This window comes from Cryptomeria japonica, chromosome 11 (assembly GCF_030272615.1).
Source record: "Cryptomeria japonica chromosome 11, Sugi_1.0, whole genome shotgun sequence".
Taxonomy (NCBI): Eukaryota; Viridiplantae; Streptophyta; class Pinopsida; order Cupressales; family Cupressaceae; genus Cryptomeria; species Cryptomeria japonica.
Window position 1 is genome coordinate 720,185,783 of NC_081415.1, and position 27,691 is coordinate 720,213,473.

Consider the following 27,691-nt stretch of genomic DNA (forward strand, 5'->3'; position numbering starts at 1 on the left):
AGTTGTATATTCATCCTACCTGAAAGGCTTTCCATTTTCTCTGTCGCCTTCTCTGCTCCTTCATCTGTTGCATCTTGTATCACAACCTTCTTCTTCTTTTTCTTCTTGGTAGGATCAAATGGAGCAAGCTGCAAAGCATAACATACCATTAAATATATAAGCAAAATGGAGAAACAGCAATCCCAACTTGGTTTAAATAAAATAATATTGTATCACAAAATCATGAGGTAGGTGGCAAGTAAATTGCAATAATAGTATGGAATCTGGATTATCAAAAGAGATTAGATCATATTTAAATATTTGAAAGATGGTCATGAAGCCATAATACCAAAGGAAGATTTATTAAAGAATGAAAAGCTTGGAAAAAAAGATGTGAATGCAATTGTTAGCAAAGCTTTTAGATAATGGTCAGGCTTCCAGCAAGAAACATAGACTTCTGCATATAGAGTCAATAAAGCTGTAAAATTATATTAGATGGCTATACCTACTAGATAAGGGCATACAAGGCTTTAAATATGCTCAACTACTTTCAAAAAGAATAGCCCATCCTCAACTTTCTGACAAAAGACTGGGTACCTGTTGTGACCTATTTCACATATCGCCGCCCCATTGCAAATGGGGACCCCCAGTTGTTTCCTTTTTAGGGTTTTGTCTTAGCATTGCAATTTCATAAGTCCATTTCTTTGAGACTCTAGATTTAGAGTTTTTGAGAGGTCATCCACGTCAAATAGGGAAATCATGCTCATAACAGTATCTGGACATCATCAAAGTACTCAGAAGGCCCGAAGGACAAAAAACGCAATTGCTTAGGGTCAATTCTGACACCTTCCTATTTTTGTGGGATTCTGTTTTTTTGCTTTTTTTTATTTTTGGCACTTTGGGACCAATTCAGGAAGCAACTTTTTCACCTGCTTTTTGCTTTTTGCTTTTTGCTTTTTTCAACTTTTTTGAAAGTTAACCTAGGATTGGGTTGCTCAAGTCATGGCAGTAGGGTTCATATATTCGAAATCAAAAATTTGTCTCTCCAATTACAAAAAGCAAGTGAAAATCTCCAAATAGGGTGTTGGTCCAGATTTTCCAAACAAACATGAATTATTGAGCAAGAAAATTCATCCAAGGTTCATGGCAAAGATAGAGAAGACCATGTCTCAGGCAGGTTCAAAGTTTGCATCAATGGAGTTGGTTGTGTCCAAGAAAATGTCCAACCTATGAACAACTCTGCCTAGGGTCAAAGCAAAAATGGCACAAGAATGGCAAAGTCCGCATTGAAGGAATGAAAGAAATGTCTTGCCAAAGCCAAGGTCCGCCATAAACAATGTCCAGCCAGCTAGCACCCAAGGTAAAGTGTAGAGTTGGCTTGCCAAGCATGAAGTCCGCCCTCCCAAGCAAGGATTGTCCAAAGGCTCATGAAGTTCGCCTAGGTAAGGAAAACATTGTCCAAGCGATTGTCAAGTCCGCCAAGGCTAAGATGGCAAGATGGCTTGCCAAGCTTAAAGTCCGCCCAAGGTAGAATATCAAAATGGCTTGACAAACATGAAGTCCGCCCTCCTAAGCAAGGAATGTCCAGTGACTCTTGAACTCTGCCCTAGCATGAAAGAAAATGGCACAAAACTAAGTCAAGTCCACCTAGGAGGGATGACGAACATGGCCAAACAAGTGCCAAGTCCGCCTTGGTCAAAAGTGGCTAATGATGTGCAAAGTCCGCCAAGGAAATAATAAAGGGGAGACGGCCAACCAAGTGCCAAGTCCACCCAACATTTGGCTTGCAGGGTTGAAGTCCGCCTAGGCATGAAAGGCAATGTTCAAACACTCACAAAGATCGCCATGGTTTGAAGAAAATATCCAACAAGGTGCCAAGTCCGCCACAAAGTGGCATGACATTGCCAAAGTCCGCCTAAACACTTGGAAAAGCGTCCAAACAATGATGAACTCCGCCATAGTTTGGCTAGCTAAGCATGAAGTCCGCCAAAGAAAGCAAGGGGAAATGGCATAAACTAAGTGAAGTCTACCATGCCATATGTGGAAAATGGCCTAACAATCATGAATTCCGCCCAACTTGAGACATAATTTGGCCTAAGCATGTGATCAAGTTCGCCAAAAGGAGAGAGAAAATAATACAAGGTAGTGGATCTGCCTAAGAGAAATGTGAAAATGGCACAATAAATGGGTAAAATTGCCAAGGTTAGAAGTTGGCAAAGTTGAAAATCAAGAAAAGCTTATCCAACACTTAGAGAAATTTTTTTTTAAAAACTCATGAAAAATAATTCCAACACTTGGGAAATTTTGAACTCAAGAAGAATCTAGAAGATTCCACTCCAACTCATTCAAAGAGAAGATTAAATTTCCATTTTGGCAAAAATAAAAGAGTCCAAGTTCGACAAATCTAAGAAAAAGACATGAAGTTGCCAAAAGAATAGAACTTCTCCAGCCTTATATCAATTTGACTTGTCATTTTCAATTCATTCTTTCTCAACTTTGAAGATTGAAGTTCGATGGTGAAAGGTTTTTCTCTCTCAAGGTTAAAGAAGATAGATTTTTGAGGGAGGATTTTTGAAAGAAAAAGTAAATTTTCTGAGTAGAGGAGAAATTTACCAAGAATTTCCAGAAGTGAAGGAAAATTTTCACCAAAATCAGTCAAAAGTAAATTCCAGAAGTTCAAAAATCCATGTTTCGATTGATTTCTTTCGTCCTTTTTCTGTCTTAATCATTTATTTCACGAAATCTGCAAAGTGTTGGGCCAAATTCTTCCATTTTCAGTCTGATTTTTCACAGAAATTTAGCTTTTTGACAGGCTGAAAGTGAAATTCTAAACCAAACTATCCAAAATCAGAGTTCAAAACCTTGAATTTTATTGAAAATAATATTAAATTTTCATGTTTATTGCATGTTGATGTCCAATCAAGGAGGACTTTCAAGAAAAGTCCAGATGAAGTTCGCTAGCAAAGGGTTGCAACCTGAGTCAAAGATCAATTCCAAGTGGAAAAATGTTAGAGACACCAACCTCGGGCACGTGGACTTCAAATATTTCAAAAGGAGAATGTACGGGCACGATGGACACTTACCCACACCTATTGCTCGCCGAATGATGAGAAATGGCCTTGTCCAGGCAGCTGGATTTCCGCCGGCTATGGAATGTGCTAAGTTGATGGTTGAGTGTGCTATACATTACAATGTTCAAGAAAGGCAAATCATTGTGCCAAATGGGAGAGTATTGGCTCATCTCGAAGAGTTGGCCATTCAAGAAGCATTCGGAATTCCAAGTTACAACCAAACTTCATATAAAACTAAAGAAGAAACCAAAAAACTTTATGAGGACCAGCTTGAGCTCTACGCAACAAATGTCAATAAATTGTAGTTGGAAAAGCCAAGGCCCACCCTCAAGAAAGTGCCAAAGAGATTGCTTCGCACTAACTTCAAAGAGGACTATGGTGATATCATTTTACTGCTGAACAGAGTAATGGGCAGCCCTCAGGCTACGCCATTTGAAACCTAGATGTACTATTTTATTGATGAGATCACCTCAGGTGTCAAAATGTTTAATTGGTCCCAGATAATCAGCGACAACCTCAATGAACAGCTGAAAATTTTGGAAAGGACGAAGTTCTTTTACATGAGCTCCTACATTGTTTACCTATTGGCAAGTAACTACAAATATACAGGACTAATTTGCAAGGGCATAGTAGGCAATGGCAATAATGAGTTTAAGTCCTACAACTGTTATCCACAGCTGCAGCTTAGCGAGAAGGCCCGCTTCAAAAGGGTAAATGATGCATATTTTATGTACATTACCAAAACATTGCAGGGGGGAACTCATCAGAATCTCACTCAGGAGGCTAAGATCTTAATAAGCAAGTATGAATCCCGGTTTATCCAATATCCAATATTCACATACATAAGAGTCCAAGGATTCACTGGATGTCCTTATCGGCTTCCGATTTATCCGACTAATAGAATGATCTTGCTCGAAGTCCTTAGACAACTGGAATCATGTCAAGGCTTCCAAAGAACAAAGCAAAAGACGGCCATTTCCTTTCCATTTTTCATTGGAAATATGTTGGGGTCTTGTCCAACGACACAAGTAGCTAAGAGTGCCAGGTTGGAGATGCATTGGTATCAATTCACATTTTACCGGTCCAGGGCTAATTTCAATCCTGACAACCATATTGGATCAGTGAATGCAGAGAGGTATAGGCATAGGGTTGATATGGAGGATTTTGGGGCAAATGCTGAGGACAAGTTTGACATCAAAAAAAGACTGTGGTCTAGATTGCCAGTAAGCTTGATCAGAACAACCGAGCTTTTCTGTGTGCCTGATCAATTAGAAGATGATGGAGAGTACATTCAGCCACACTTTGATGAGAATTGGCCTCTTCCTCCTGTGAAATGGTCAGAATCAGAGCTCGCGGATTTAACCACCTTAATGTGGCTAGTTGTCAAGTATTCACGATGGTGGGTTGATCAACAAATCCAAGTGCTAAGGCGAAGAAATTTGACCCTCACCTATAACTCGATGGGTGAAATGGAATCATATTCTTCAAATGCAGGAGCATCCCAAAGTGTCAAGTCAATTGAAATCGCTAATTCCAGAAAAAAGGAGGGAGTTGAGGGCTCTTCAAGGTCAAAGGGGAAGAAAGTTGTAAATGAGGAACTTGCTCAGAAGAAGCAGAGATCAGAGCCATCCCATTTTGCCACATCCAGGAATGTGAACGATGTATTAACTATTGAGGATGAGTCACTGGATAAAATAAAGATTCCTTCTCCAATCCATGAGGAAAATATGGAGTCAATCCAGGAAGATGAAGAAACCCCATCTCCTACAGGCACAGAGATACTTGAATCAGAAAATGAAATGGATAGTCTAGGCAAGGAATTTCAAGAGGAAATGATTTCTACTCTTCGAGGAGGTCAGGATATTCCATGTGAAGAAGGTAATCAGGAAGAAGAAGGCATTAAACAGCCTATGATTCTTGATTGATTGAAAGAAAGGTTGAAAATAAAAGTACCTATGGAAGTCCAAGAATAAGATGACATGGCCGATTTCTTGGCTAGATTAGGGAAGGTTGCTGCAAAGAAGCCAGCCAAGAGGTTTTCCACAATTCAGAGATGAAACGGGCTGCTATACAGTTCAGATTACAGTGCCAAAAGTGGACAAGGCGAAGGAGGATATTACTCCTCAAGAGTATGAAATCACCACTATCAACTTGGGACCGACTACAAAAGGTCAAGAGGTTGAGGATTTAGACAATTCGCTCTCTTCTATGAAGGCAAGATTGGAACAAGAGGTAGGAAAGAAAAAGAGAATACAAGAAAGAAATTGAAGGCTTGAAAGAATATATTCAACACTTGACCAAGCCTCTTAATCAAGGCGATACAGTGGCTCCTCCACTTTTGAACTCTACACAAGAAGCAATCAAAGATTTTGAAGAAGAAAAGGCAACAACCAGAGAGGCCAAGGAGTGGATGGCGAGCAAAAGTGAAGAAGCAGCCACATTTGTGGAAAGATTAATGTTGGCAACTTGGCATACAGACAGACTTCCTTTTTGCTCTCCAGAATTGCGAACATGGCAGAAGCTTGGGACGACCTTCATAATGTCCAGACAAAATTATCCTGTGCCTTAGGCTGTTGAAAGGAATTCCTAAGAAGGAATTGATTGATGGAAAAATAATCACAATAGGAGCTGCATATGATTTCAACACTTGGTACTGGGCATTGGTTGTACGAAGTGAAGTCCTAGAAAAAGTGAAAGCCGATAGTATTAAGGCAAAGGAGCAGATCAGAGAAATTCAAAACAGGATTTTCCTTGTGACTGCTGATCTACTTAAGAAGGAGACCATCCGAGAAAATGATATGCAGCTGGAAAGTTTAAAGCTCAAAACGCAGGAGATTTTCTTCACCCTCATTGGACTAGTCCTGAAGCAAAATTTGACTAAGGCATCGAATTTCTTGTCCATCTGGGATGCCTTCCAAAGACAGGAGTTGAAATGGGAGATTGCATTTGCCACGTGTGTAGATGACTCGGACGAATTGGAATTCAAGGTCAATATGCTGCCACATGTCACGATGGAGGAGGTCAGCCCGATCGTGTCCAGGTTCATTGAACATACTACCACTCGAGAGACCTTCCTAGGAGATGGCTCCTCGCACCACTTTTCCTTCATGCTTTTGTTCTTGATGTTATTTTGGGAAACCCTAATTAGGGTTGTTATGTTTCAATCTTAGTCGTTGATCTCAGATTGATCTGGGCCTTTCATTTGTTTTCTGGAACTCTATATAAACTCCTATTCTCTCCTTTTGTTGTGTGGAGAGATTTATGAAATTGTTGCTAAGAGCTACTTTGGTAATATAAGTTCACTTGCAGTTTGCTTTGAAACCTTATTATTATCACGTGGTTGCATGGTTGCATATTTTCTTCAACATAGAATAGATTTGCTCAGAGTAAATTTGTTTTTTCAAAAGTTGTTAAATGAATGAAGGATTTGATGGTATAGATTGATGAAACGATTGCTCATACTTTCTTTGAACGAATGATTTTTGTTCAATGTGTAAAGTTAGCCTGAGCTTGTATTGTGGATGCTTTAACTCTTACTTTGGATAAATATTGTTCGTTGGATGGTATTATTCATGGTATAGAAATCTTTAGCATAACCCTAGAAGATTGAACTTACTATGTGTAGTTGTCCTTAGTGTGGCAAGGTAGAGTATTGTTATTGGTTTCACCTAATCTTTACCGTCTCTTAAGTTCTTAGGAGTAGCATAAAACTTTTAAACCCTTATCCTTTTTATCTTTTTTTTTTAAATCCAAAAAAAGAAAGAGAGCATTTACTGTCAAATTCGTCTAAGTCCTAACTTGTGAATGATATTAGTTGAGGGTAAGTCCCCCTTGTATTTCAGCATACACAACTAAGGAAGCTATCCAACATAAAGTCGCCCGTTCGCACATCTAAACCTTGGAGTCGTTGTGTGGTCTTTCTTTGCAATCTTGGCACACATAGTGATTTTGTTCAAGAGAGGGTAGAGTCTCCTTGACATTTTATTCTAATGTTTGGTGAATGATAAAACGTACACCAACAGTACCCTCCAACAGATTAAAGAATAAGAAACACTATAAGGAGTCCAAAGGAATATGAGTTGGGTTTGCCGATATTATATCTAGAAACAATTTTGCCATACCCTAAAACCCATCCCACATTCACCACCCCCCATCCCTAAAACTCAATAAAATGCTGATGGTATCAGAGCAGTTCATCCAAATAGTACATGTCCTATTGAATGAGAGAAAATATCCTAAAGTTTGGTGTCTGCCCAAGAGACCACTCACCTTGTTCTTTCGAGCAAGTTCAAATGTCAAACAATGTACAGTTACATAATGTAGTTTGCAACATGATCAATAATGTGATTAAGGATGCACTTTATGAGCAAAAAAATGTGTTCAATCAACTTACTGTACTCGGGGGATGGTATATCAATTCAATCCCCTACATCAAGTGAATTGTTTGGAGGCTGGATTTCCACTAGTTTCAGGTGAATTTAGATGTCCTTCTAAATGGATAATATTAATGACAATGCAGTAGATAACTAGCTTGATCAATTAAAATTATATTTCTCCACAAAAATAAATTTCTTATGTAAACTACTTTAACCATCAAGTAAATAGTAAGTTTCCTCCAGTCTTTATGGTAAAAAAAAGAGAAAAAGAGCCTTAAGTGACTTGGCAGCAGTGTATAGATGCTTTCAGTAATGAAAACATTGAAAAGTATCATAAATATGTCCATGACAACCAAAATATCCAATGGTAACCAATGGACCAAGAACATGACCAATCAGTCCAATATTATACTGATATCTCTCATAAATTACCCATGAAGTTGAGATCATAAATCTCTCAAGTACTGCAGATGCTTAAGATGCAGAAGAGTCAAAGATGTAGACAAAGAAGAAAACACCTTTTGCGCCAAAACAAATTGCACAAAAAAGCATAATACAAAGTCCCTCATATGACAATTGACACACTAAAAATGTAATACCGACACAGACAAGCTTTAACATTACAGCTCTTTACAAAAATCATCAATGTGGAGCTGCTAACTGCATTTACCTCCAGACATGCTACATCATTGGCACGCAAAGCTAACAAAGAAACAAAATATATTTTCCTATTCTAAATCTGGATGCAAGGGCTGCCTTTGAACTTTCTAATATATGACTATAAAGACTAGGATAGTTAAGCTCTTGCAATAGAAAAAGGCATACATATCATCCACTAATGTCATATATATCACATGTCCTACACCATTTCAAAAGATGAGACAAGTTGTGATGTGCCACCATAAGATGTTCATAATGTTATCCTTGACCATGCATACATGATAGTCACAAAGTGCAAATATATCCAATCCTCAAAATTATCATTTAATGCTCAAAAATTGATATGAGTTCCCAGAAGTGATCCAGCTCTCAGAGCAAAGCACAGCAACTCATGGAAGCTTATTCCATAGAGCTAAACATTCTCTGCATTTAAAATTCCTCTTCTACATCAAAACAACCTTAGGCCATAAAATCAAATGTGATTCAAGGAATATGGCATGCCCAAAATCAGACTGTCACCATATGTATTTTCCAAACCTAGACAACTTGCTCGCCGAGGAAAAAAGTCCATCAAGGCTCACCTGTAAGACAAGCTCCTCTGCTTTGCTTCCTAGATTAAACACAGTGACGACTATGGCTTTCTGATGAGCAGCAAATGATATGGACTTGCCAAACCTAGACAACTTGCTCACAAAGGGAAACGGTCCATCAAGGCTCACCTGTAAGACAAGTTCCTCTGCTTTGCTTCCTAGATTAAACACTAAGAGGCAAATGATCAAGTGGCATCTCCAAAACTATCATTGGTGATATTCTCAAACTGATTCAAGAGCATCCTTGGGGTCAAGTAATCTTGCATCACCCAAAAAGAGTTTTCTTTCTTATGTGTTTGTGTTTATGTTTATGTACATGTGTGTGTGTGTGTGTGTGTGTGTTAGGGAGCCCAAAGAATCTACTACAGTAACACAGAGACCAATATTTGAGACATTGGTGGAATCTGGACGCACAAGCTGAAGCAAACTCTTGATCTTCTGAAGAAAAAACATGAACCTTCAAGAAACCACACAGAGGAGTGGGTGTCACCTAGGTGACACATGTTGTCATGTAAGCTTGCTGAAGCCATGTAGTATCCAGACCATATCTTGAAGCATGGATATCCAATGAAACCATTTCGAGGCCAACAAGTGGATAACCTTCTTCTCAGTTATATCAGACCATGTAGATTGCAAACGCATTCCAAACACAGCCAGGGCATCAGCAAACACACAATGGAAGATGAAGCATAATGGGATCTTGGAGCTTTAGTTACAAACAAGAAGAGACAAGCTAGCCTTCAATTTCTGCATTTGTGTAACATTAAAAATCTGTGTCAGCATTAAAGGGGATGAAAGCCTTTTGTAAAGGTTGTTGAAGTCATGGTTCGAGTTTGTGTTGAATCGTTCCAACTTCCAAGTATGTCAATGGGTTGTACATATCAATTCAGGATGAGATGTTTCTTGCAAGTGCATTTTGTTGAGGAAGCCAACAAACTCACACTCAAGGCAAATGAGTGCCTAACAAACAAGGCATAACAGGCAAGGGTAGGTACAGAAAAAGAAAACAGGGCACAAGAAGACAAACATATATACTCAAAAGGAAAAGAAGAGCATAAAAACGAGTTTTGTATAGAGCTCCAAGGAACTTCCATTCACGATGGAAGAGGAGACTGCAAAGGTGGTGACCTCAAAGGGACTTGCTTCAAAAGTGGACAAGCAAGTCATTGAGATTTGAATGTCCAAAAGTTGACAGACGACAAAGGTCATTCAAAGAAAAATGTACACATAAGTTGGAGAAGAGACTAAAGCAAAAAGAACGAGTCAATAGCATGAAGAAACTATGATGATGTGCAAGAGTTGCTTAAGTTGACCAAAGAAAAAAATATACCACGATTAAGCAAATATTTCTTCCAAACCATGCATGTCAAGTGGCACATGTTGCAAGATGATAATTTATGGAGGTGGCACAAACAACTTGATGTCAATAGAAATGGATATAAATTTGGTGTTAAAATCTATCGGACACCCCATGCAATACAAAGTCTCTTGGTTGCATAATGAACAACAACTCATTGTGATAGAACAATACAAACCTTGGAGAATCCCTTCCAAAGTGTTGCATAAGCCAACTAAAGATGAAAATAAACCATGATTACAAAAAAGCATATTCCACACCATGTGCATGTCAAGTAATGCATGTTGTAAATCGATAATTAATGGAAACCTCACAAATAACTTAGTTTCAGTAGAGATGGCTCAAAAATTGGAATTAAAACCTATCAAACACCTCGACCATAAACAATCTCTTGGCTGCATAAGGAATGACAACTCTAACAATGCAAGGTTGCATTGTAATGTCCCCTCATTCGTTGTACTTTAAATTATCTTAAAATTTCCCAAAATTGAAATAGGTAATTAGAGAACACATATGAAGTAACTTATAAATTGAAACCTATGCTAATAGATTATATTGAACGATATCAATATTTTGATGTATTAATTAATATTATATTTGTTAGATAAAGTCCAGTTTATTATATTCCTTAGGTGAAATCAGATTTAAATAAAATCAGATTGTTAGTTACCTATCAATTTCCTTAGTACACTAGGGTAGGCTAGTTGGATAGGGTGTCCAAGAAATCCTCCCTCCTAGGCCCAAGGGAAGATACTATATTCCCCTTGGCTCCATGTGGCAGGTGTTAGGCATCCATCATGGAGTGGCGTACCCAGCAAGGTGTTCTATCGCCGTTCCCCCTCATCACAACCACCCTCTCTCCTAAGCCCAAGAGCAGATGCTTCACCCCTCTTGGCTCCATGTGGCAGGTGTTAAGCATCCACTATGGAGTGACATACTTAAGAGAGAGCCCCTCCTTTTCAATGAATCATTTGTGATTCTCCGGTGAAGTTATATTTATTCAATTTATCTCATTATTCTAATCAATTATATCTGACATAGTTATCATGTTACAATATATTACATTAGTGCCTTGTATTGGATTACCATTAATATTTTCTGAGCATTACCTTGTATCAGAATTATCTATTGACAGTGTTCAATTAATTAATTTATTACTTCCCATATTATTATATGAATTGACAGCATTTCAATAAATTATACAACCTGAATTTGATTGTATTATGTGTGCCTTGCATTGTTTAAGTTTTTATATGTTATGTTTCACCATACTGTGCTTTTAATGCTGCTTGAATAAAAATATATATAATTTGTCTATCAATTTACATTATATTAATTGTCATTAATCTGTGTTAAGAACATCCATTTTAATTCATATTTATTGATGCACAGTTTGGATTTTTTAATATATAAAATACTGGCTGACCTGTTTAATATTAAGTCAGAGAGTCAAAGTATTCTTACCTGTCACTGCTCTGATTACTCTTTTCTTTATTTGCTGGCAGACCTGATTCTCCTTATCTTTCCGCAGATTTTATTTTCTGTTTTCCTGTATCTCCAAATTGGCACGGGGGGTATTTATCCTACCCATCATGGTGAAAAGCCACAATTCTTCCTACTTGGTAGCACCTATTTTGAAGGGTCACTACCCTCTCATCCCATGGGACCCTCCATAAACTAATTTGGAGTCTACGTAATTAACTGATACCAAACCTTCATTTCATGTGAATGGTTATCAGGCCTTGGGGAAATTGGTCATACATTTTAATACAATGGCATCATTTTAATATAATGTATAATATATATTGTTAACATTATTCAATATAAAAATGTAAATTGATAATATAATATCATTTTAATATCAATGTAATATAATATGATTTTAACATATTATTTTATATGACAAAATTTATATTAAATATTTCTACTATAAATAAGGGGGGACATGACAGCCCTCCCTTCCCCAGATTGCTTGCCCTCAAGCAATTTCAAATTAGGGTGATCACAATGGTAGTGTTCAAGATGACTCCACTCTGATATTACCACATGTTGTGGGTTTGAATTAAGGCATATATGCTTTTACCTTTTATTTGAATGTGAGTTATAACCAATAGTGGGAAACTGGCATGATTTAATTTAAGAGAAGCTCACTCTCTTCTAGAGGAAAGGATCGAGGCCATCCAATTGTGTTTACAAAAACTGGTTAGGTTGGCAATATGATGATTTGAAACATAACTTTAATTGTGAGATGATCATGCTGACTAAGCATTATAGAATGGGGACCTTAGAAACTCGTTAACCAAATCTTGTTGTTTTGCATGGTAGTTGTAGCCTAACACCATTGCTCGAGAGATGATAAAATGCTATAACATTTGTAAAGGGGTTTGATATCATGGCAGATGCTTATGTTCAGTCATGCTCGGTACAAATTTTGAACATAACAATTTGTGATAAGCGGTTTGTGAAATGATAAATACTGTTTTTGAGTATCACTTCTGATTGCAGGAGTTATTCTAAGGAAACCACAAATGATGATTTTATTCCATCATTACATACTGTTCATGAGAGGAATAAGGATGTCTAAATTAATTGCTTTATAAGTTGTTGGATGAATATGTTTAAGTCCCTAGTTAAAACAATTAGTGGGATAGATTTCCCGAAATGTAGAGGTTGTATTAATTAGAGAATATGCAAGATGTTTGATCTAGATGACATCATGAAAAGTTAATAATAATAACTTGGCTTAATCTTAACATCCATAATTAGAGTATGTATGAATATTGGAAAATGTTTAGTCGATGAGAAATTTCAGTGGATAGTGTGAATGTCACTCGCATCATACAACAGTATTTATCATTTCACAAACTGCTTATCACAAATTGTTATGTTCAAAATTTGTACCAAGCATGACTGAACATCATCATCTGCCACGATATCAAACCCCTTTCGTTGGTATAAATAATTATTCATCATGGATATTATTACACCTTACTTAAGTTTACTTAGGTACATGCATTTCATAGTAGTTTGGGTATGAGACACTTGGGTGTTTGTGCCACATTGGGATAGTGTGTATAGGAGAATTTCCACCTTTTATGGTGTTGATCTTATCTTGTTGTTATATTCCACCTCATGTGGAATATTATATTGTTTCTCCTACCTACCTACCCTTGTTTCTTATTGAGCCACATGTAATGTTTGTGTGCTCACATATCCCTAGCCTTGCCTATATAAGCAGGCTCATCTACATTGTTTGTACGGGCATTCATTGAACAACTTTTGATGATCCAGTTGATCAGTATTTTGCATATTGATAGAATACAGTTTATTCCTATCATCTATTTTGTTCTCTCTTATTTGTGCTTTCCATTGCCTCTAGATCTTGGCAAAATCTCACATGGTATCAAAGCCATTAGAGTGTTATTGGTTTGCCAATTGAGAGAAATTTAATGCTATTTGGGGTTGTGTATTTTGAAGTTTTCTATTGCAGATTATTATGGAAGTTTGATGGGTCAAATCTGAGGTTACCATTGGATTGAGGAGGTCCAAGAAAGTCACTTTTGCCTTTTGTTTCATCCAAATCGGACTTCGGAAGCCAAATTTAGAGGCATTTGAAATTTGAAGCTGCGACGGAAATTTTCCAGAAATTATAATTTTGCAGGCAATTTTCAAATAGTGATATCTCACTCATCTGGACTCCTTTTTTCGAGCAATTTTTTTTGTTTATAATTTCGTGATCTATACAGTGGTGCAAAAATTTTCTAATTTTCGGATGCAAGTTTTTCTGAAATCGTGAAATCCCAATTTTGACAACTTTGGAGGCTTCATTTGGGCTCATATGGACTCCTTTTCAGGTGCTGTTTTTTTTGAAAGTGCATAATTTTTTTTCTACTTTCATAATCTACCATTTATTTGCAATAATTTTGAGTAGAAATTGTACTTTCAGTATTTGGTCATTTTTTGGCCTATTTGGTACTTGTATTTTGCTTGAATCTCAGTTTAGATCACTAGCAGTATTTGTTGAAGTCTCTTATATCTCATTTTGAGAAGTTGTAATCATTGAAATTAGAAGTCCACTTTGTCATTATTTGCAAGTAACAACATGACCTTTTTATGGGGGGTCAGTTATTCATTTATATCTCTTGGTGAAATTTCATTCGGAGGCATCTTCATCTGCAGTATTCTACAGGGCTTCTTTGTTGGTGGCATCATTTTCATGTTTCCACATTTGAATATTTTATCATGATGTATGCTCTTGTTTGAGCAATGTTGTACTCGCACTATCATAAAGTGTCACACCTCTTTGTATCTTGTTATTGTTGACTATTTGATGTAATCCTCTTGTACACGTAGATTAGGAATATCCTTGTGAGACTTGGTGCATGGCTCCAGTTGAGACTTAGATTGTACACATTTGTGCATGACTCCCATGAGACTTAGATTGTACCAGTATTTCTGCCATTTACGAGTATCCAGATGATGCTTAAAGCAGGTTGTCTCCATGCCTGATCTTCATTTTGTTGCAGCGAGTGATTCATCGCCATCGACTTGGTACTTGGTTTTGTCACACTTTGACATTATTGGTGCAGCATTGGCTCTCTTTCTTCCTTATGGGGAGGTATTTTGGTCAACATCATTGGGCCATCTTTGCAGGAGATTCGACATTGAGGGGGGGCTTCATGGTCTCTTCTTCTCTCTTATGGGGGGGACATATTTTGTTCTTCTCATTCATCATTGAGAGCATTGTGTGCTTTCTTCATCTCTCTTTTGGGGGCGAGTTTTTTTCCCATTGGGTTTTTCTCTCTTTCTCTGTTTATGAGAGATTGCATTGCATTGGTTTGCATGCATTTGCATTTGTACATGGGTACCTAACATGGCCTAGTAGCCGAGACCCATCTTGCATTGTAGACTTTAGTGCATTCCCCTAAGTTGCACTTAAGGGGGGGTGTTGGCGTAAATAATTATTCTTCATGGATATTATTACACCTTACTTAAGTTTACTTAGGTACATGCATTTCATAGTACTTTGGGTATGAGACACTTGGGTGTTTGTGCCACATTGGGATAGTGTGTGTAAGAGAATTTCCACCTTTTATGGTGTTGATCTTATCTTGTTGTTATATTCCACCTCATGTGGAATATTATATTGTTTCTCCTACCTACCTACCCTTGTTTCTTATTGAGCCACATGTCATGTTTGTGTGCTCACATATCCCTAGCCTTGCCTATATAAGCAGACTCATCTACATTGTTTGTACAGGCATTCATTGAACAACTTTTTGATCCCGATGATCAGTATTTTGCATATTGATAGAATATAGTTTATTCCTATCATCTATTTTGTTCTCTCTTATTTGTGCTTTCCATTGCCTCTAGATCTTGGCAAAATCTCACACCTTTACAAATGTTATAGCATTTTATCATCTCTTGAGCAATGGTGTTAGGCTGCAACTACTATACAAAACAATAAGATTCGGTGAACAAATTTCTAAGGTCCCCATTCTATAAGGCTTAGTCAGCATGATCATCTCACAATTAAGGTCATGTTTCAAATCATCATATTGCCATTAAGTCAGTCTGGTATCACTCCTTCTTGCCATACAGTATGTATGCATATAGATTGTCATGGTTCGATATTGACGCATTGGTAAACTTAGGTAGTAGATTGGTATTAAATATATCACGAATAAATTGAACATAGCTAATATTATCTTTGTCTGACTCTATTCTCAACAAGTTTCCTTCCCTCTTATGACGATTTATAGGCAAAATTTCTATACTCGTCAAGTTCTTATATTATCACCTCACGGTTTGAGCAATTGTACTCTTACACACTCTTCCTTCCTATATTACTCTTAAAAATTCTTCCGTCCTATAGGTTTTCATAGTATCGTCATGTTTCAATAATCCCTATGTTGTCCTTCCCATGTTATTAGGAGTATGAAGCTCATGTTTGCAAAAAGAAGGGCCTGGGTGATTTAAAATAATCACCCCATTTATAAGTACTCATAAAGCATACTCATGTAATGACTAAGCATATTCAAGAAGGCACACACACCCATGAAGTAATCACGTTGAAATATGTAAGATACGAAACATTCATTCAAAACAAAAAGAATTCATGCTGAAAATACATGAAGCAATTGTATAAGATACAATGCACATCCATGGATGAACACATGGGAGGCATGAAGCAATTACATGAATACATGCAAGGCATGAAACATGAAGCATAAAAAGTATGTAAGACATGAAGCATCTGCATAGGGTACGAAGTAATACGCATAAATGCCCACAAGGCATGAAAGCATATAAATCTTGAAAACATAAGCATAGGTAAGGTATGAAGTAATTCCCATAAATACACATAAGGTAAAAAGTGTAGAAGGCATGAAGCAATACGCATAGAGGTGGAAGCATACATGAGAAAGGTATACAGAAAACACTTTATGCATGAATCCAATACATCAAGTATGAAGCATACAGATGAATGCATAAGGCATGAGTCATACACACGAATACGCATAAGGTGTAAAGTACAAAGTATACAAATGAAAGCACATAAGGCGAGAAGCATCCATGCAAAACATAGAGTATACACATAAGGCACGAATACATGTAAAGCATGAAGTGTACGCATGAAGTGTACACATGAATTCACTTTAAGGCATGAAGCATACACGTAGGATAAAGTATACAGAAATACCATAAGACATGAAATGTACACATAAGGCATGAAGGAGCTATGTAAAGCACAAACCATGCATATGAATACATGCAAGACATGAATCATACATTTAAACCATGAAGTAATACATAAATACACATAAGGTACAAGCATATATGAGAAAGGTACTCATGGAGTGGACATGCTCAAGACACATCGATCATGAAGCATACAAGAGAGAGGCATTTTGTTAGGGGTAAATAACTTATGTTAGTAAGAATAATAATTACAATTGTGTTTATGTTGTGTTTATGGTTATGTTGCATTGCCGAGAGGTTCCCGTCGAGTAGTTGGGAGTTGGTGACGGTTGGCAACTATATATTGTTTGGATGGAACCTCAGCAAGGGAGATTATGTATGGATATATTTTGGATAAACCAATAAAAATATAACTCTTCTGGTCTAAGTTGTTATCATTATCACTTATGCTGTGACATATGAATGTACTAGTACATGAATAATTGGTACGTGTGGAAAACACTGCGTTATTTGAGTTTTACCAACCTACATTAAGGACTAAACATTTTGGCGTCGTTGCCTGAACGAACCTAGAGATAACTATGGCGGCAGGCGGAAGGAATTAATGGGTCGGCCATTCAACCAGCAATTAATTGTCGTGGACAGCGACACGCACGAAGAGAGTACCGCGGAAGAGGCACGAGAGGATCAGTTGACGGCAGACTTGGTAGAGTTGTGGGACGTGTCAGTCACGCAATACGTGCAGAGAGAGGCTCGGGAGAGAGCCGTCTCGAAAGGCACGGTACGTGGTGAACTCACCGTCACCACTCCCATCTTTGACCTGCTCGGAAGTATTCCAAGGTTACTCGCCATAAATCTGATTACACTTCAAGACCGAAGGGAGGAAACTGCACGAGAATTTCGTCAGCAACAAGTACTCCGAAGGTACGAGGAGCGGAGCTGTAGGGAGGAAGAGGAGAGGGAGGCTAGTCAACGCCGTACCTCTGGCACTTGATGCCCCTACAGCCAAACAAAGATAAACGTACCACTGCCACTGAAGGAGTAGACGAGGGAACTGTACAAAGATCTCTCTGCATAAAAGAACAGGCCGAAAGGAGACAGCGGCTAAGGGAGGTTGCTGACTCGAAGAGTCTGGAGAAACACAGCAGAAGTCGGAGTGTGAGTCGGAGTCATAGTCAGGAAAGGCAAAGGTCGTGAACGTGGAAGGAGTTGGCCGAGGTTTCCAGGAACCTACCACTTCCAAACTTAGCGGAGGAAGATCTCGCCGACCAAGCCCCACACTCGACATCAAGTGAAGAGGACTCCGGAGCCGAGTCGCAGAGCAACCCGTCAGAATATCCTGAACAAGGAGAGGAGGCGGTACGGGACCTGCACGAAGAGATCGCCACTATTTTTGAAGCAACATTATCTGGCATCAGGAATTTGTCCTTGTCAGAGGGCATCAAAATAGAAGGGTCAGATCCAGAAACCCCGGGAAGGAGGGACTATAGGAGAGAGGATGACCAAAGCCCTGCGGACAGGGGGCCAACGATCAAGAGCGTACGATACTTCCCAGATACATAGTACCTTTCCGACATATAGTCACTTCCAAGCACTACATAAAACCCACTAGGCAAGAACAATGGCCCACACCCTGGAGAAACAAAAGCTTCCAAAATTCATGGGCGACGGGTCGGAGGATCCTGTACGGCATTGTAAGACATGCGTGACCATTTGGGAGGCAAATGGCCAGGACGACCGGGATTACTGGTTGAAGGCATTTCCAGCCAGAGGAATAGCCATTGACTGGTATACGGACCTAGATGCCTGTTGTGACCATTTCACACATCGCCCCATTGAAAATGGGGACCCCCTCTTTTTGCTCGTTTTTCCCTCGTTTTTCGCCTTCGTTTTTAGGATTTTGTTAGTCAGTTAGTTGTCTGGATTTAGGGTCAACCCTTAGGGTTTTAATTTCTGTCTTTTCAGGCCAAAATCCAGTCGTTTTTGAGAGCTTTTGAGCTTCCTTTTCTAGGATGCAAATTTTGAATGCAATGAATTCGCCAGAATGGTCTAATGTTCAATTGGAATGTTGATGCAGAGCTTAAATTTGTCTAAGTATTGAGAGTGAAGTGTGAATTTTTGTCCGATTGAATATTTTGACTAAATTTTGACTTTTTTGATTTTTGATCCTGGGCATTGGAAATGATTTGTTTTTGCCTTGTGAAGTGTTAAAATGTGAAAAATCATGTTATTTTGGCCTGTAGGAGCAAAATCGCTCCTGTCCCTCAGTGAAGGACGGGAGCTCATTTTCAAATATCTCACTATTCCTGCAGAGTCAAGACGAATTTCAAATTGTAAGTGATGGTGAAAGGCGAGATCTTTCCATTGAATATAAATTGAAGATTTTTATGAGCACAGAAATGCCTCCAGGGGGAAGATCGCTCCTGTCCCTCAGTGAAGGACCGGAGCTACAAATCAAATTTTGCCTTGTCCTTGCGAGATTTCGACGATTTGATGATTTGAAGAGGTCCAAAGGGAGATGCTTTACCAGATGAATATAATTTGAAGTGCAAACACGAAGGAGAATGGTCCATAATGCAAAGTTCGCTCCTGTCCCTCTCCAAGGGACCAGGGCGAAGTACCTTATAGCTCCCATCCCTCTCCCAGGGACCAGAGCGATGTCCTTCATTGGGCAAAATCCAGGCAAAAATCAAGACAAGTTTACGTTCAAAGGCAAGGAAGAGCGTGAGATGAACTCATTGAATACAAATTGAAAATTTTAAAACGTCCACAAGGGTCCCAAAAGGCCTAGTTCGCTCCTGTCCCTCAGGAAGGGACCAGAGCGATATCTACATAATGACATAAATTTCAAAAGACAAACAAGTTTCGAGCAACCAAGAGGGTCGAAAGGACATCATTTCACGTAATGAAGATGGTTGCAAATTGGTAAAAACAGGAACAAGCACAAAATGATGAACTTCGCTCCTGTCCCTCAGGAAGGGACCAGAGCGATATTAGGTATATTGGCCACTTCATGCAAGATTTACGTAAGGTCAAGGTTTTGCAAGGTCTCAGAGGGTCCATGGTATGATAGGAAGGTGATGCATGAAGATTTCAAACGTAAAATAATCACCAAGTTGAACATAGAGACTATATCGCTCCTGTCCCTCTCCAAGGGACCAGGGCGATTTGCCTTGGACTCTCCATTTTGTTTCAAATGCGTGCTAAGTCAAGACTTCATAAGGTCATACAAGGTTCGAGACATCGTTTGAAGAGGACATGCAAGAATTTTGAACGTCCAAACGTTGCTAATCATGCTAAAGAGCTCATATCGCTCCTGTCCTTTGGACAAGGACCAAAGCGATCCCATCAAAAACACTCATATTCCTTCAAAGTTGAGGCAAGGCGAGGATGGGCAAGGTGAAGGACGGCGTTTGGAAGACATCACAACGAAGATTGAAGTTTAAAGTTGCTAAGATTATGGAGAAAGACATGGATCGCTCCTGTCCCTCTCCAAGGGACAAGGGCGATGATCCCTCTAAATGTCCAAACCCCACATGCAAACAAATGGAACGAGCATAGAAGGAACGAACAAAGATGTTATTCGCTCTACAATGAAGGATCGAAGATCAAAAATGCGAGGTCTACGTGAAAACATGGAGATCGCTCCTGTCCTTTGGACAAGGACCAGGGCGATGAGCACCCAAAGGCACTTATGCGCACATGCAAGGCAATCAAATTCGAAGGACCCATCAAAATGATCGATATTGAACGTGGAAAGGAAGGAGATGAACGTTGAAAACATGACAAAATCATGGATCGCTCCTGTCCCTCTCCAAGGGACCAGGGCGATGAGGTACGTCCCTTTCGTTTTCATAATTTTGGCGCCAAATAAACATTTCAAATTTTCCTTAAATGCTGAGTTCGATAAAATTGAAAATCCTATTTAAATTAGCATTTAATATGGCGTTGATCATTTATTAATTATTTTGCCTTTATTAAAAAATCGAAATTTATAAATTAAAACGAAAGGCATTTAATTAATCATTAATTAATTAATAAAAAATCGAATTGGAGCGCTCATATATGGAGGTCGGCCTTGCTATTTAATTAAAAAATCATTTTAAAAAATTGTTTTATCTCCAAGTCGGCCTAAGGGCATGGAGAGGTGCAAGCGCTTATATATGGAGGGTGAAATTGTCATTTTCACATCATCATTTTACCTTTCTACATGCGAATTGAGGAAGACAAAGGTAGTGCGAAGTGTGTTTGAGGAAGTGCGAATATCATCCAAAGGTAGCGCTGATACTTCCAAGGTGGTGCGATGTTTGAAGATCTATATTGAGCGAATTTGCCAAGATTTCAAGGTCACGCGAAGGGCGATATTTGAAGATCACGTCAAAGACGAAGGTGGCGAAATTGATTTCTTGAGGAGATCACGTTGAAGCCATCAAATTTTGATTTTTGCCTAGGCGAATTCCTTTATTTTGGCATTCTAGAGTTAGCTCTCAAGTGAGGTATGGCGATATGGATTTATTGTTTCGAATTTTGATCGTCATAATCTTAAATTTTGAATTCTGAATTTTGAATTTTGAATTGTAATAGCTCAATTGTTTTTTAGGAAATAATAACTCAAGGATTTATTATGAAGTTTCCTAAAAATTAATCTAATCTATGTTATATATTGCAAAATCATGTTTCTAATTTTGAAATGTTGTGTAGGCATCAAATGGAGATCTCTTCAAGGAAAATCAAGCCGGATCAAGGACGGTCTTCGCCAGGACAAGGACGACCTTCTTTGGACTAACGTCATCAAGGGCAACCTCTTCCAATCCAACGTTCCAAGGCGAGGTACATCATCATCCTGCACATCAAGGACACAGGGAGTTAGAACAATGGCTCGTTGAAGAAGCAAATAATTCCAGATGAATTAATTAAAGCAAGCTTCTCAACAACTTCAAGTTGAATATTTACCAAAGTTACAAGTGTCAGATGAGGTGGCATCCTAGTCATCACGTCTCCAATCAGTGAGGTCCATCTCAGCATGTCCAGATTCAATGTACTTAACTCATGGAAGGTGGCACAAACTCCGATGTACCTACCCTGGCTATCCATTGGTCGATTTTTCTAGAAGGGACATGTGTCCAAGCAATACAATTTTATCATTGGTCAAACATTAAATGTTATGTAATGGTTGTAACAAACCCTAATTAGGGTTTTTCATTGTAAAATCTTGGCCATTGATCTTGAATTGATCTAAGCCATCAAATTGTATTGTGGGCATTATATAAGCCCAGGCATTTCATTTGTAAAGGCTAATTTAGCAATTGTTAGAGATAGTATGTAAATAGTTAGGATAGTCAGAGAATAGTTGGAAGCAATTAGAGTAGAATAGGAGGACAAGGCAAGAAATTGTTGCCATTGATTGTAAACAAACTCCATTTTCATTGAAGTAATGGTGAAGTGTGTCGTTTCTTGCAATTTGCATGGTTTCTTGTTGAGTCTTCAATCTTAGATGGTAGATGATTAGATGAATGGATGAAATGTGATTGATTGATGGTGGAGTTCGTATATCCATACTACTAGCAGTTTGTCGATTGCAGACTCGCCTTGTGTAGTCAACTGGAATCATTTAGCTTAAGCTCAATTTCAATTTGTCGCTTCTTCATTGATATGCATCAACTTGGATGGTGTCTATGCCTGCGGTGATGATTTGAACATCATAAAGCTTCCCTTAGAAGATCGCACTAGTCTTGTGTAGATGTTCCATTGATGTCAAAACAAGATCTAGTTAGAGTTTCATCAAAAAATCAAGTCATTGCTCCTACATTCTTAGTATTAGGATTAGATCCTCTCTTCGCCCTTATCCTTTTTTCATTTTTTTTTTCAAATCCAAGTTAGTCAGAGCCTGTGTCCAGCAAAGCAGATCGGAAGTTCAATCATCAGATGTAAGTCCCCTTGTGATCCCAGCAAATCACATCATACCACGGCGAGCTTATCCACATGTAGAGACCCTACTAAAAGGAACCTTGGAGTCATCCTAACTGATCCTTTATGCGAATCTTCAGCAGTTAGAGACTTTTTCTCAAGAGAGGATAAGATACCCTTAGGTATTTTATTCTGTGTTAGGCTGTGTACAAAATACATGTCAACAATGCCCAGTATAAAATGTCCTGGAACAATTTGAAGAAGGCTTTCGAAGAGGAGTTCAAACTCCTACAGGACGACAATGAAATTGTGGCGGAGATTTACAATACCAAGCAGGGAAAAAGTGAAAGCGTGCGGGCATATAGTAGAAGGTTGAGGGAACTGCTCAATAAAATGGAGAACCAGCCGGTTGATGGTCTCAAGAAGAGATGGTTCGTTGAAGGATTGGGCCCATCCCTCAGACAGAAGATGAAGGCGGTCCCCCCGCCCTCGTATGATGAGGCATACAATCGTGTGATGGATATTGAAAGCGAAAATAAGACATCCCGAGGGAAGCGTCAGGTGAGCAATGGTTATAGTACGGATGAAGACAGTGATGGGGAGTCCAAAACCGTGCAAGCACTCCGAAGGGATATGATGAGAATGATGAAAGAACTAAAGGGTGACAAAGAAGGTGGCAGGGAAGGAAAGGAGCTATGGTGCACCGACTGCAAGACGAAAGGACACACTAAGGGGAGTTGTCCCCACAAAGTCTTCTGTGACATTTAAGGAATGCCCATACAACTTGAAAACACGGAGCACACAAGTGCTCTACGCCCAACCCAACCAAGTCACACCGCCAGCAACACCTCTGAAGCCGACAACAAACTCTGACGCCTCTCCTAGAGGCTATAGGAACAATCGGCGGGGTAACAACAGGTCCAATAATAACACGCCAAGGAGTAGAATTCAATACGACGCGAAGGGACGACCCATGATTCAATGCAGAAAGTGCAACGAATGGGGTCACTTTGCGCGAGAATGTCAAAATGGGGGTGACGCTGGAAGTTTGTTGTGCAAATGGTGCAGTCCAGGGAATCATGAGGACATAGACTGTCCAGGGCAAAAAGGGGTGAATATGCTGGAGGTGGAAGGACCGAGGGAAGGCATATTGGCAATCACAAGATTGCAAAACAAAAAAGCCATGTATCCTGACCCTTGCATGGAGAAGGAAAGACTACAGGAAGCCAAGGCGAATATCGAGCGGGCAATGGCAGAAGAGTGGAGGGCCTCGCACTCGGCTGCCAGTACACCACTCCGGTCAGGACCGGAGAAAACTATCATTAAGCAGATGTTACAGACCACAATACCCGTACGGGTATTCGACCTTCTACAGACCATGCCACAGTTGAGGATGGCCCTGACGAATGCAGCCGGTGACACCACCATCGGCCAGGAACACCGGACGATGACAGAACCACATAGTACGACTCCGGTGAAGGAACATGGTACAGACATGGACCCTATGCTACTCACAGTAAGCATTGGACGAAAACCTGCCGTGGTGGAGATAGACATAATGGGACAAAAGCTCACAAACACCATTGTGGATGGTGGGTCCAGAGTCAACGTACTACCGAAGGAAACATGGGGAAGCCTCGGCAAGCCTACTCTCTGGCCACCAACATTCCATCTCGTCGATGCAGATCAACACGGTATCAAACCTCTCGGTACTCTTATGGCACAAAAGGTAGTGATCGGGACACAACAATTCATTCTGGATTTCGTAGTCATTCCACTGGGAAGAAAAGCGTACGACACCCTCCTAGGAAGGGGGTGGCTGATCATGGCTAGAGCCAATCATAACTGGAAGAAGAATACACTCTCAATCGAAAGTGAAGGCCATAAGTATGTGATTGACTTGAGGAATCAGTCCGTCAGTGAAGAGCTTTCGTCGTCTGACTCTGACTCGGAGGACTCAAACAAATGGTTGTGGGGTTCCGAAGGAGACAGAGGAGGGAGAGAACCCAACGAGGAAGGAGTCCTGGAATTGGACGGATGCTCTGAAGATGGAACTAGTTCATTGGCCGAACTCTTCCATTGGCAGATGGAGGACTACGAGGTCTTCCACCTGGAGTGCCACATGCTGCAAATATGCAAGATTGGGGAATCAAGCGGCGGTACAGAAGAGCAATCATTTTCCTCGGAGTACAATAGGTACCAGGAAGGGATAGCACGGGTGGATGTCACACCAACACACCGGTTTGAACGAGATAAACCTGCTGCAAAGAGGAAGTTAAGGGGGCACCTTAGTAAATTGAAAAGAAGAAATCGAAGCAGACTTGGCAGCAAGACGAAATCGAGAAGAAGAAGACAAGGATCTGCACGGCTAGGCACAAAGGAGAGATTAAATTCGTACAACGTACGGACTGACCGTACAGACAAGTGCGGGGAGGCATGGAAGGAACCAGTGGTTGATCCGTACGGCAGACGGATCGCCCGAACCGAGGCAAGTGAAGACCAAGCATCGAATCCGTACAATGTACAGATTGTGCGTACAAACGCAACAAAAGTCGAGGCGAGCAAGGTACAACAAAACATCTCGTACAGTGTACGATGTACAACGACAACAGAACAATGCACCATACGGTGTACTGCGATCACACCTAACCCGTACGGTTTGTGTCGATCGCAGCGAACCAATCCGTACGACGTGCGAAATTTACAGCACAGCGTACAACAATCATAGCAGAATAGTTCGTACGAGGTACATTGCAGACCGTACAACGAGTTGAGAAGTCTATACAGCAGTGTACAGGTGCCAACGCAGAGGAGGAGACGACTGTATTGACAGGGAGAAGACTGTATAGACAGGAAGAAGATTGTACGGTACCGTACGGAGGCCGACACAGGGAAGTCCGTACATGCAGGGAACAGACACATATAAAAATTGAAAGCATTTGTTGGAAAATTTGTGCCATCCGTACAGAGTTATCTGCAAAGTTTGTGAAAGTTGAAGAGCTTGTACGGTCAGGAGAGGGAAGTGTACGGACCAATCCATACGTTGGAGAGGCAGCAGCTAGTATAATGGTCCGTACCAATTGACGAGTCACACTTGCAGACCATTATAATCACGACCAAGGATGGGAGAAAGACAGGGAAACAAGGCAAAACAGTTGCAGTGCAACCATGACAGCTACAGATCCAGCCAGCAACAGGAAGAAGGCCAAAAGTGCAGAAGGATCCAGAAGGAATCACGGCGGAGAATGTAGCCTTTGAGAGAGTGACTAGCAGTGAATGTTGCACCTGGTGGGAGGAAACTTTCCCCGACCATGTGATAAAGGATTCTCTCAGAAAAGCTCAGGTGAACCATGCCATCCAGATGCCCACATTTAACATCAAGGATTTTGAGCCAGTGTTGCGGACTATGGTATCCGAATACAACCCGCAGGAAAGGGCTTCCATTATTCAGTTCTAGGGATGCACGGTACGAGTTTCATTCAAACCAGAGGACTTCAGGAGGGTATTTGGCATACCGGAGAAGGGGGCATCTACAGTGAAACCAACCAAGAAGCTCACCAAGGAAAAAAAGAAATGGTTGATGGATTTGGTATGCAGGGATGACCTCACAGAGGAACAATGGAAGAGTACGAGGGTAAAGTTCACGCCTCCAAAATTCTCCTCAGTACACTTGGTACCGCAGGAAGCACTTATGGTGGCCAGCCTCGTGGGGGACGTATGACCAGTAGGGGTGATGTTCCGAAAAATCAACGAAGGGGAACCACCAGCACAGCAGCAGGTATCATTACCACAAATCAGCTTGGTTGTACTTGCAGCAGAAGCCACGGAGGGTACCAGTACGGTAGACCAGACAGTGGCAGGAAAGGTCGTACCAGGAAAAGACATAACGGCGGAACAAGGAATTGGTACGGTAGACTCAGGTTCTGGTACAGCAGACATTGGTACGATACTGGCACAACATCAGCAAGTACCTGTATGGTACCAACATGTGCTGGTACGGTACGAGCATGTATGAGTACAGTGTCAACAGGTACTGGTACAGTTCCAGTAGGTAGTGGTACGGCTCTAGCAGGTACTAGTACAGTCCCAGCATGAACTAGTACAGTGCCAGCAAGTACTGGTACGGTGTCAGCATGTACATGTACTATTCCAGCAGGTACTAGTACGTGTACCAATAGGAACTGTTACTGTACCAATAGGAACTGGTACGGTACCAATATGTGTTGGTACGGTACCAACAGGAATAGGTACTGGTACACCAAGTGCCAGTACGGTACCAGCAGAGAAAGATGAGGCAGGGAATGTGAGGTGCCAGTACGGTACCTCACAGATGGAGCAAAAAGATAAGAAACTATTGGAAGCTGCCTGCATGGTAAAGAAGGCACGGGAACAACAGCTACTAGCAGAAAAGAACCTAAGACTTCACACCGGACAGCAACCTTCTTCTCCAGCCACTACAGTGATGCCTCCTCCCTCTTCTTCTCGGTCCTAGTTTATGTTTTATATTTCAGCTATTATTGTCTTACTCGTCTGGAAGATGACTACGTTTTTTGGGGGGGGGAGGCTAATGTTAGGCGTAAATAGCTTATGTTAGTAAGAATAATAATTATAATTGTGTTTATGTTGTGTTTATGGTTATGTTGCGTTGCCGAGAGGTTCCTGTCGGGTAGTTGGGAGTTGGTGACGGTTGGCAACTATATATTGTTTGGATGGAACCTCGGCAAGGGAGATTATGTATGGATATATTTTGGATAAATCAATAAAAATATAACTCTTCTGGTCTAAGTTGTTATCATTATTACTTATGCTGTGACATATGAATGTACTGGTACATGAATAATTGGTACGTGTGGAAAACACTGTGTTATTTGTGAGTTTTACCAACCTACATTAAGGACTAAACACATTCATAGAAAACACATATGCCAGACACATGACAGACATGGTGCAAGCACAAGGTATAGATGAGGGAAGTGTACATATAAAACACCCATGGAGTAGGCATGCTCAAAACATATTAGACATGAAGCAGTTAAAGGCACACTC

The 27,691-nt window shown here is 40.0% G+C and overlaps 1 protein-coding gene across 7 annotated transcripts in view; it reads right to left on the reverse strand.

Annotated features, from left to right (window-relative positions):
- Positions 1 to 27,691, reverse strand: part of LOC131061280 (eukaryotic translation initiation factor 2 subunit beta) — a 131,370-nt gene that overhangs the window by 78,912 nt on the left and 24,767 nt on the right. For all 7 annotated transcript variants that reach the window (XM_057994866.2, XM_057994864.2, XM_057994871.2 and 4 more), the window contains exon 5: positions 20 to 128. In XM_057994866.2, coding sequence (XP_057850849.2) covers positions 20 to 128 — 109 coding nt within the window. The remainder of the gene's footprint in view (positions 1 to 19; positions 129 to 27,691) is intronic.